This window comes from Oncorhynchus mykiss, chromosome 15 (assembly GCF_013265735.2).
Source record: "Oncorhynchus mykiss isolate Arlee chromosome 15, USDA_OmykA_1.1, whole genome shotgun sequence".
Taxonomy (NCBI): Eukaryota; Metazoa; Chordata; class Actinopteri; order Salmoniformes; family Salmonidae; genus Oncorhynchus; species Oncorhynchus mykiss.
In genome coordinates, this window is record NC_048579.1 from 24,375,603 (window position 1) to 24,387,409 (window position 11,807).

The following is an 11,807-nucleotide window of genomic DNA, read 5'->3' on the forward strand; positions in this document are numbered from 1 at the left end:
GGCACAACACGTTCCAAATGGAAACAGACATTGAATATCCCACATAAAACCCTCAGACAGAATCTAATAGGCTGTGGTAGGGCTGTGCATCCAGGTATGTCTATATGTGTCTGGCCAAATCAAATCAACACTGCATATTCTTCTGGATACAACAGTGCCCTCTAGTGCCACATTGATAAATAGTTGTCACATATCCAAGTCAGTTACTACAGCAACCCTGCAGTTACCCAAGGGTGGTGTGCTCACTAGAGCGGATTCAGAGGCTGGCCATGAATCAAAAAGGTCAATGAGGATGTTGTGACCCTGACTGGAGAAGACTGATAAGGATGATGCCTAGTTTGCTAGGTACAACGCTAACCTTTTCTTTATAACGCCACCTCAATCATCAAGGGGGTAAATACCCATAATGCACCACATGGTCCTTTTGTTTTGGATTGACGTCGCCATGGTGCTCTGACCCACTTTCAGCAGTGGGCAGGTTATTTTAAGATTTCACAACGGAGAGCTGCCCACAGGGCAAAAAAAAAGGTGGATTGCCTGGCCAATGACTTACAGATATGCAAAGCAGATGTCCATGTAAGGATGATCCTAATGAATACTAATGCAAAGAATGTACAAATTCGCTTGTGCGCACTCAGTCAAGAGTAATTTGTGAAACATTCAGCATTTACATATCTCTAAGAATAGCATTAAGTTATGACAAAACATGGACATGAGGACATCTGGTGTACACAATGGCACAAAATGTCAAACTCGAGTCCCCAAATTACCTCAAAGATGTGGCGCTTCATTGTTCTATCAGGTGGCTTTAAATGGTCATTTCCAACCCACTGCTGACATGGAGATGAAATGACACGTCAGTTCAGCTCAGGGAGCTACATCATAGGGGTCAAAGGTTGATCCTGTGGGCAATTCATCTGCAAAGACATGGAGAGGCGACAGACCACGTCAGACAAATAACAGATTATCAGCTTTGAAACCCACCAAGAGAAAATAGAAAACCAATGGCAGCTACTCCATCAAAGAATGGCTGGGTGGGACTAGAAGCATTTGCATTGCTCTATTTCATCATTGCTTTACCAACTTATCATACCAAGGGCCATTTGATCTGTAAACATACTTGCTATCTTGCAAGAGTGATATTTTACTCTACATGACTGAACAGTTATCACATTTTCACAGTTTACACAACATTATGGGAAACAAGTACAGCTGTACAGTCAGTGACAGTCCCTTTCATTTCGCAATTCTTTACATTGCCTTCACTGTAGGGCATGTATTTATAACTAGAACCAACGTCCTGTCCCGTGGTTTATCAGCCTCTCACTTCTCTTTCATAGGTTATAATAGATCAGGGACGGCTTTAACATTCAGGAATCAATACCATTATGAGGACCAACCGCGTTGAAAGTCCTAGGTCTCTGTAGCTGATTTAGGTATATGTCAAAATACCACAAGCTTGGACTTCTCATTTCATTATTTTTCTTAAAGAGCATGAACAAAAAAAATCAATGCTTGGCTTTAAGAACATAACTGAAACTATAAATACGATATTATGTTGCTGCGTTGAAGTGTCAAAAAGTGCTTCTGATATCTCATTTAAAAGACCGTACTTAAAATGAAAATGTAGCGAACTGGTGTCCCATCACAGTATTGAATACAGACTATTGGAAATCATATGTAATTAGAAGAATCTTGAATTCCAACCCTATTTTGATGGTAAACATTGCAATAACCCCATTAAAGCTAGAATCCTTAGTTGCTACATCCATATTTGGACTTAAGTTAATGACATATGCCCATTGATTCTTAAAGAATATAAATTATCAATGCTTAGTTCAACTGCTGTACCAGTATCAGTATCAGAACCCAAAATATAAGCCTTTTTTTCCCCTCCAATGTTTGTAAACAAAAAAATGTATAGCCTCAAAACATGGTTAAAACTATAATGTTGATATCATGGATGGTCAGTCCTTGCATCCATAGCTTTGTCTATGAATGTGAGAGTGGCTACATTTCTCCAGGCTCCTCCCTCAGCTTTTACCAAACGTTTTAAATGTAACCTTTATTTAACTAGGCAGGTCAGTTAAGAACAAATTCTTATTAACAATGACCAAAAAAGAGGCGGGGTGTTCCACTTTGTTATTGTTTCAACTAAGGATTCCTTAGTTCCCTTTTTCCTTAGTTCCCTTTATTCCCTTTAAATTAAAGGAACATGTATCTATGTTTATTTACATGCATCCCCATTATGTGTGCTTTTAATGTGCTATGAAATACTGAAAACTCCTGAACATGTTTAAGTATCCAACTACAAGCCATGCATTAACCACTGCAGCACAACATACTATAATGAAACAGGGTTTTTGCTGTTACTCAAGTTATCTGACAGTAGAAGGCAGCAATGTCATTCAACTCTTATTTACTTGAAAGCTCCAAATCAATTGCTGAAGTGTAAACAGCTTATTTTCTCACATTTGTCTTAGAATCCTTCCATTCTCCATTAGAAGCATACTAACTCATTTACTAACAAGTAACTGGTAAATACCAAGACTATAGGATCTGTCATGTGGCTGGAATTGTAACAAATCCAAACAATTGATCCCACAGCTACAGATCTGGTAGAGGGTATTTAGAGGTCATTATCAGCTCCCCTTAGCAAGTGCATGTAAATGCTCTCTATTCAACCATTAGCTTGGATCAGAAAGGGGGTGGGGCGTCTGTCTGTTACAAAACTGGACAAGAGGAGGAATATAAACATCGCACTCATCAGGCACATGGGCCCCAGACCGTGCCATTGCACCTGCCATAAAATTCAAGTACCAAACAAACAACCACACAGCCACAAAGTGAAGTCCCAGCTGCACTCAGACCAACGTGAGTAAGAGAGCCAGAGAGAAGAGAGGGAATGCATCAGGCTCGATTAGGCCGACACCCATCACTGATCTCCTCCATTGCCCCCAGTCATTACTGCCACATACACAGCTGCCACTCTTAAAGACCGGCAGGTGGACATGTTGTTTATTTGCCTGTTTCTGGTCAATTGACCAACACCTGCAAACACATCTACAATATGGTATGAATATGTAGACATCTACAACATGGAATAAACATGTAGACATCCACAACATGGTATAAACATGTAGACATCTACAACATGGTATAAACATGTAGACATCTACAACATGGAATAAACATGTAGACATCTACAACATGGAATAAACATGTAGACATCTACAACATGGTATAAACATGTAGACATCCACAACATGGTATAAACATGTAGACATCTACAACATGGTATAAACATGTAGACATCCACAACATGGTATAAACATGTAGACATCTACAACATGGTATAAACATGTAGACATCTACAACATGGTATAAACATGTAGACATCTACAACATGGTATAAACATGTAGACATCTACAACATGGTATAAACATGTAGACATCTACAACATGGTATAAACATGTAGACATCTACAACATGGTATAAACATGTAGACATCCACAACATGGTATAAACATGTAGACATTTACAACATGGTATAAACATGTAGACATCTACAACATGGTATAAACATGTAGACATCTACAACATGGTATAAACATGTAGACATCTACAACATGGTATAAACATGTAGACATCCACAACATGGTATAAACATGTAGACATCTACAACATGGTATAAACATGTAGACATCTACAACATGGTATAAACATGTAGACATTTACAACATGGTATGAATAGCTTGTCTTAAATTACTTTTTTTCCTGTTGGTTGTGATTATGATCATATGCCAATACAATTGAGGAAAATATCCATCTAAAATGTAGGATACATCTCATATTTGACTGGAGGAGGAAGCCATTTGTGATATTTCTGTCCCTGAGGAAGTGAGGAGAGATGAGAGCTGGCCGAGCTGTATGCCTGCCCCTTCCCCAGTGCCTCCCACAATACCAGCATGCACCTGCCACCTCAGGTTATAGTGTGTGGGCTCTCTGTGATGTTTGCTCTTGCCGGCGCGACTGAGACGCCTGGCTGACCACAGCAATACCGCTCCACCTCCTCCTGGCCCCTCATCCACAATCAGCTCTATTGTAGGTGAAGGAGGGAGCGATAGAGAGAAAGAGAGGTGAAAAGGAAGAGCGTTGGTTGAAAGGGCACGAGAATAAATGGGCAAAATAAAAAGAAGGGGAAAGAAACACAAGACCTACAGACAGACAAAATGATCTCCAAACAAGAGACAGAAATGAAGGAAATTGGGACTGATACAACCGGGTTGGGAGGAGAGACAGCGAGTGAAACAGGGGGTGGGGTGATTTAGGGCAGACAGAATTACGGACTGAGGGGGACGTGAGAGTGAGAGATAGGGAGGGCCCGTGTGTGAATCAGAGTGACAGTGAGTCACGCGCAAAGATAAACAGCCCGGGTGCAGCCCTGTAATGGCTTTGCACTGGTCATTTGTCACTCAGATTGAATAGCAAACAGCGGGGAAGGCAATGGCAAGGCTATGCACTGCCACTTACTATTGCCCAAGGATGTCTAATAGCGAACAGCCCAATCTGTCCATGCAAGCACTGCAGATTATTCTGGTCACAGGACAAACAAACAAAATGGCCCCCCATTGAAGGAACACTTCCAAGACTCAGAAAAGCTTAAGCAAGTATGAAGTGCATAACTTATCCACAGGGCGGGAAAACAAACTTAGTACACAAGTGAGCACATTTGATGGTATGGAATGGGCTTGATATTGCACATGTGGACATAAAAAATACAAATAAAGCCCACAGGTCTGAGTACTCTACTGTAGAACTCTAATGATTGGTCATGAGATCATGTTGATGTGATGTCACAAATACAAGGAGGTACAGCCAAGAACATTCAAAACTGCATGAGAGTATTGCTAAAAGCTTTATTTCTCAAACCATTCAAAGAAGTAAAATATGTTTTGAAGAATCATAGTTTGAGAGATAAGTGAACAAACTTGAAACAAAAAGTGAATATAGCCCAGTGTCAACAGAAGAATTGTCCATATTAGCAATTATAATTCACAACAGTACATTGGATATCCCATCCCTAGGTAGGACTAGCAGTAGCTCAACGCTTGTTCACACCATCAATTCATAGCAGGTATTCTATTTTATTCTCCTAAATTCTGAAGGTTGTGAGTTAAAACACCTAAAAAACGCAATATTTTACTAAGCTAAGTCAATGTGTAAATCACAGCCCTAAAAATGCCAGCATGTTCCAAATGCATCAGTATACACATACCAACTGTGTGGTTTACAAAATATCAAACCAAATAAATACTTAGGTGCAAGAAATAAAATAATATCAAAGTGCTCTCTGGAAGCAGACATAAAGTGTCCACCATTTTGGAAAAATACTCCTGGAAAATGTACTCAGGATTACAGAAGTAGTGGTGTAAACATCCATTGAAGTGAGTGCAGTGCCATCTGGTGGATGTTCTCATCACATATTTCTAGTCTCCGTCTAAGATAACCAATCAGCTATGTGTCATTTCTGACCATCACAATGAGTTTACTGTCTATTTGTCCTTGGGTCTGCAAGGGAAAGGGCAGCAATATGGAATCTTCAGATGAGTTATTATCAACATTAAGTCAAATATAGAGGGATACTTCCAGGGGAAAACCCGGGCAAACAAAAGTCACTACTTCTACTGGTGTAAGTCATGTATGCTACAGGGAAAAGCCATTCTGTGGCTATGGCTAGCTGCTACCGTGTCTGTTCAGTACCATGTTTGTTCAGTACTGTGTTTGTTTAGTACCGTGTTTGTTCAGCACAGACCACTATGACTGAATGGCAATTATTGAGTGAGGAAAATTCCTAAGCAAAAAGACATGGTCTTCTGGGAACATGTGTGAAGTGTCCCCGCTTAAACCTGTTGAATATTTTATTCATACGATATCAAAAAAACGATAGAAAAACAATCATTACTTTTAAAGAAGGCATTCTAGATACACTAATAGTTACATTGCAATAAATAAAGAGAGGCAGAGAAATCCTTCCCATGTGATTATATCAACCCAGGACCCCAATTTTAAATTAAATGTCTCCAATCTGTCAAACAATTGTTCTTCACTTCCAGTCCAACTCACCCCTCAAAGCCCCCTAGCTACATCATCAGCCCATTAACAGGCTCTCAGCGGTGCCCCCTAGCTGCTGGTGAGCAGAGTGCATGACCCTAGCCTTTTTCACAGTGATGGGCAGGAGCTCCCCTGTGGCTTTCATCTGCTCAATCTTCCTGGCCAGCGCCACGTCAGTCTCAATGACTAGGGCACACTTCTGGGCGTAGCTCACCAGGGTCTCCTCTCGTGGGCGGAACATCCCCACCAGCGGCAGGGTTTCCTTGGCTGCCAGGTAGAGCTCAGCGATGGACGCCGTGTTGGCAATGGTGTTCCTGTCGATGCCGTAGTGACGGAAAGCGCCACTCATGCTCTTCTTCTTGATGAAGGCCGAGAGGACTTGTTTGTAGCGGTGGATCACGTACTGGACGCCAGTGGCTGAGGAGAAGAGAGAGAGACAATGAGGAAGGGGAAGATGGTATGTCCGTGCGAGAAGTGCTGAACTGTATGAAAACTGATTTGGAATGTGGGGATTGAAGAGTTGAAAAATGGTTCAATGTTGAGGAAGACAACTTACCCTTTTGTCTTAGAGAAAATAGGTATTGTATGTAGTCTCCGTGGATCCAGTCAAAAAAATTCCAATTGCTCTTTTTAGTTGCTGCTTTAATTTGCAACTCCATTTCACTAAAAGGCTTTGGCTTGATCTCTCAAATCAATATTTGAGTATAAAAACATATTCTGAACATTTAATTCTAACAATTATATGATGAAATGTTGAATATAGTTCCTGACGTTTTGATACTTTTCAAACAATAACTTTTTTTACAATGTAAGTTGACTGACATTTACAGCAATGACCTGGCAAATAGTTACAGGGAAGAAGGGGGAGGTTGAATGAGTCAATTGGAAGCAGGGGATGAATAAGTGGCCATGATGGTCTGAGGGCCAGATTGGGAATTTAGCCAGGACACCGGGGTTAACACCCCTACGATAAGTGCCATAGGATCTTGAGTGACCACAGACATTCAGGACCCCCGTTTAACGTCCATCCGAAAGACAGCACCCTACACAGGGCAATGTCCCCAATCACTGCCCTGGGATATTGTTATTTAGAACAGAGGAAAAGGTGCCTCCTACTGGCCCTCCAACACCACTTCCAGCAGCATCTGGTCTTCTATCCAGTGACCGACTAGGACCAACCCTGCTTAGCTTCAGAGGCAAGCCAGCAGTGAGATACAGGGTGGTATGCTGCTGGCTAACTGAGTCAATACTAGAATTATCAGATGGATTTGTTTTATATTTGTGGGCAGAACGATTTTAAAAAATGAATGGGAAAAGTACAAACCGATCAGATGCTGAACGCGAACTTGTACAGTACTCATAGGCATGATAAGAATACCCTTTTTTAGCATACCTCTCTTCCTGCTGTAGTCTTTCCCTTTCTTTCCTCTCCTCCTGTCCTTGTGGTGTCTCCGCTTCTTGTGGTCGCTCGAGGCTCCGGACATAACGGTGGATACAGACATTTCTGAGCCACTTTCATTACTGAAGGAAGAGCTGGATGATGCAACCCTCTCTCTCTTCCGGGGTTTGGGTTCGGAATACAGTGACTTCCCCGCTTTAGGTGCTGTGATGAGACAAGACGGAGTGATCTGCTTTTATTCCCACCTTTCACTTATTTCTTACATTATATGGAGATACAGTATAAAATAGAGGTAAATAAGTATTTAACACTGAATTATGTCCTTATGATAACATACAAATCCCCATTTAAATAATACATACAGATTCCACTGTCCAGTCCACTGTAACAACAGCACCATTCAGGACTGGGGGCACTGACCTTCAGCGGCTGAAGTGGCGGTGGTAGTGAAGGTTGGGACAGAGCGCTGGCTGGTCAGGTTCTCAATCTGGCTCCTGAGGAACTTCCTGTCCTGCTGCAGGTCCTCCACCTGTCTCTCCAGGGCAGCAATGCGCTCCTGTTTACTTTCCAGCATGCACTGCAGCTTGGTGATGGTCAGCATGACCCGGGGAGGCAGGCTTCCCTCAGGCTGGGAGGCCGCTGGAGGAACACCCAGGGGTGAAAATAAGGTGGTACGGTCCGGTACGGCAAAATAAATAGTGGTAGTATGCCGTACCGGTATAACATGAGCATATCATAATCATTAAAACAAAATGTCAAGAAAACTGTAGACTATTACACCACTTTTTATCTTTACCGTATGTCAGAGGCATGAACAGTGAGCGAATGGACTTTAAAACGGGTGGTACAGCCTACGATGTGGTTCGACAACATTTTTTAAAACATTTTGCCAAGGCAAAGATGAGTAGCCGACACGAAGATGCGCAACGACAGCAGTGGACGCATTTATTCTGGCCTAATGACGCTTGCCTTTTGGTGTTCTGTGTAACAGATATGTTTACAATTAGGCCCACTATTGATTTAATATGGATTCTATATGTAATTCTATGATTAGGCCCATAAAACATTTTTGTTATGTCTACTTTCACCCCTGGGAACATGATACATTAGTAGTGAGAAATAGAAGCTAGCTGCACACTGACGCCATACATGTATTATTAATGAACCAAAGTATTATTATACAGTAATACAGTAGTATTATTGGACATATCAGCCACCAGTGTGTGAATACACACAACCCACTGGAAGATCTAGGACAATACATGGATTATGGGTAATTAAGTCATCTTAAGGCATCTTGGTGCATGCATTTTTCTAGAACTCTATGCAGATCTTACTGGATACAGCACTGCTGGGTGTGTTGTCCTGCTCCACATCGCTAGTTGCTCCAGAGGTCATGCTCTCCCACTTGACAACTTCCAGGTCATGCTCCTGCTTTAGCCAGTGCTGTGAGGAACCCACCCGGGCCTTCCTCCTCACGGTGCTGGAATCGATCTCTACACTGGGGGAGTACACTATCGGCTCCTGTTGCCACACAGAGGACATCTCTAGTCTCTACTTGGGAGGGAGATAGGGAAAAAGAAGGCATGGCCAGTGTTGCAATGCACTGTTTGGTATAACTTTCTAAAATAACACATAAAATGCCCTCTGAGTAATAACTTTAAACCTCCACTAACCTTGACCCCAGGCATGTGTCTGGTGCACGCACACACACACACACGCTTGAGGTTTCCATGGAGATGTCTACCCATACACCTACCTAGAGATTTGTCAAATTTACTCAGATGCTCAAATTCATAAAAGTAGTAAAACCAGTAAAAATATAGGCTTTTACATTACAGTCAGTGAGTCATTACTAATCATTAACTATTCATTAGTTAAACAGTTAATTATTACAACTGAAAGTTGCGTACAAAGGACAATGCATTTGATCTTTCAGTAATAATTTACTTACTATAGCAGTATATTCATTACGTAGGCGTTTTTTATATAAACAAATCTGTCAAATGACTATCTTTTAGCACAAAGATGTGACTTTAAACCGTTGGTTGTATTGTGTCAACGCATTATAATATGCTACCATTTCTTTATGAGCGATAATTAACCTTTCAAGATGGATGCAAATGGCTGCAAACTAGGCAGCAAAATAGAGCCACTAATGAGCCTTTGTGACCTTACCGTCTTGAAAAACCTTTTACTTCCAGATATTTTAACACTACAAACCGAGGTTTGGCAGTTTGCAGGTTACTTCTTTCCAAAATAGTAGTTTCGTCATGCAGGTGTCCAATGCATGCGTCTCAGCAGATAAGAGCATCCTTCGTAGTAGCCTAGCCTGAATAGCCGCTTGTGGTCGCTATATAACCGTTTTTTTTAACGGATACACTATTGGAGGTGACGCGGGCTGCTGTCTCTATGTAGTGGTGTCAAAGACAAGGAAAGGGGTATAGTGCTATCCAAGATCCTTGGAGCGTCCCTACCCTGACCTTAACCTAACTCTAACCTTAATCATAACCCTTACTTAACCCTTACTTTAACCATTTTAAATGTCCATTTTAATGGGGTGATGGCAGAAAAATGCTATTTGACCTGTGACAATGACAAACATGAGCACCTAGGGAGTTTGAGTGTAAAATTGCCAAGTCCACACTAATGATATACACAGTACCAGTCAAAAGTTTGGACACACCTACTCATTCCAGGGGTTTTCTTTATTTGTACTATTATCTACATTGTAGAATAAAACTATGAAAAAAAAAAGTAGAATAAAACTATGAAATAACACATAAGGAATCATGTAGTAACCAAAAAAGTGTTAATCAAATCAAAATATATTTTATATTTGAGATTCTTCAAAGTAGCCATCCTTTGCCTTGATGACATCGTTGCATATCAATTGACAGATGTGCCTTGTTAAAAGTTCATTTGTGGAATTTCTTTCCTTCTTAATGCGTTTGAACCAATCAGTTGTGTTGTGACAAGGTAGGGGTGGTATACAGAAGATAGACTTAATGTCACGCCCTGACCTTAGAGATCCTTATTTATTCTCTGTTTGGTTAGGTCAGGGTGTGACTCGGGTGGGAAAACCTTTGTTGTTTTTGCCGAGTGTATCGCCGTCCAATGGAGCAGATGGAGGCAGCGAAGGCGGAACGGTGACGATACGAAAAGTTACCTCAATGACAGAAGTGCATCGCCGTCCAAGGGAGCAGATGGAGGCAGCGAGAGCGGAACGGCGACTATACGAAGTTAGCTCAACGACGGAAGCACGAGAGGCAGACCACACGGGGAGATTGCCGGAGGTAGGGTTTAGACCTGAGCCAACTCCCCATGCTTATCGTGGGGAGCGTGTGACTGGTCAGGGACCGTGTTTTGCGGTGATGTGCACGGTGTCTCCAGTGAGCGTTTACAGGCTGTTGCGCTCTGTGCCAGCGCCCCTCATTTGCCGGGTGGAAGTGGGCATCCAGCCAGGACAGGTTGTGCCAGCTCTACGCTCGAGACCTCCAGTGCGCCTCCACGGCCCAGTGTTTCTGGTGCCTTCTCCACGCACCAGGCTTCTAGTGCATCTCCCCAGTCCTGTGAGACCTGTTCCGGTACCACGTACCAGGCCTCCAGTATGTCTCACCAGCCTGGTAAGCTCTGTGGCAGCTTCACGAACCATGCTTCCAGTGCGTCTCCTCAGTCCGGTGAGACCTGTTCCGGCTCCACGTACGAAGACTCTAGTGATGATCCATGGCACGAAGCCTCCAGGGATGATCCATGGCCTGGAGCCTGTAGTGATGATCCATGGCACGGAGCCTCCAGTGATAAACCATGGCCCGGAGCCTCCAGGGATGATCCATGGCACCAAGCCTCCAGGGATGATCCATGGCCTGGAGCCTGTAGTGATGATCCATGGCCCGGAGCCTCCAGGGATGATCCATGGCCTGGAGCCTGTAGTGATGATCCATGGCCCAGAGCCTCCAGTGATGATCCATGTTCCAGAGCCTGTAGTGATGATCCATAGCACGGAGCCTCCAATGGTAATCCATGGCCCGGAGCCTCCAGTGATAATCCATGGCATGAAGCCTCCAGTGATGATCCATGGCCCGGAGCCTGCAGTGAAAATCCAGGTCACGGAGCCTCCAGCGACGGTCCCCAGTCCGGAGCCTCCAGTGACGGTCCCCAGTCAAGAGCTTGCAGCGACGATCTACGGTCCGGAGGTCCCGGCGACGCCACCGAAGTGGGTACTGTCACGCCCTGACCTTAGAGAGCCTTATTTATTCTCAATGTTTGGTTAGGTCAGGGTGTGACTCGGGT

General features: G+C 42.9%; 1 protein-coding gene across 2 annotated transcripts; it reads right to left on the reverse strand.

The window, feature by feature from the left end:
- Positions 1 to 4,896: 4,896 nt before the first annotated feature.
- LOC110489847 (coiled-coil domain-containing protein 106) lies at positions 4,897 to 9,958 on the reverse strand. 2 transcript variants are annotated; one of them, XM_021562790.2, is made up of 5 exons: positions 9,693 to 9,958; positions 8,852 to 9,068; positions 7,935 to 8,153; positions 7,509 to 7,718; positions 4,897 to 6,532 (listed from the first exon to the last, which is right to left on the reverse strand). In XM_021562790.2, exons 2-5 carry the CDS (start codon positions 9,057 to 9,059, stop codon positions 6,153 to 6,155), a joined length of 1,017 nt encoding a protein of 338 aa, XP_021418465.2. In that variant the 5' UTR covers positions 9,060 to 9,068; positions 9,693 to 9,958; the 3' UTR covers positions 4,897 to 6,152. The 2 variants fall into 2 exon arrangements, with proteins under 2 accessions (XP_021418465.2, XP_021418466.2); XM_021562791.2 differs by having other exon boundaries at positions 8,852 to 9,071; positions 9,693 to 9,887.
- Between the last annotated feature and the right edge of the window lie 1,849 nt (positions 9,959 to 11,807).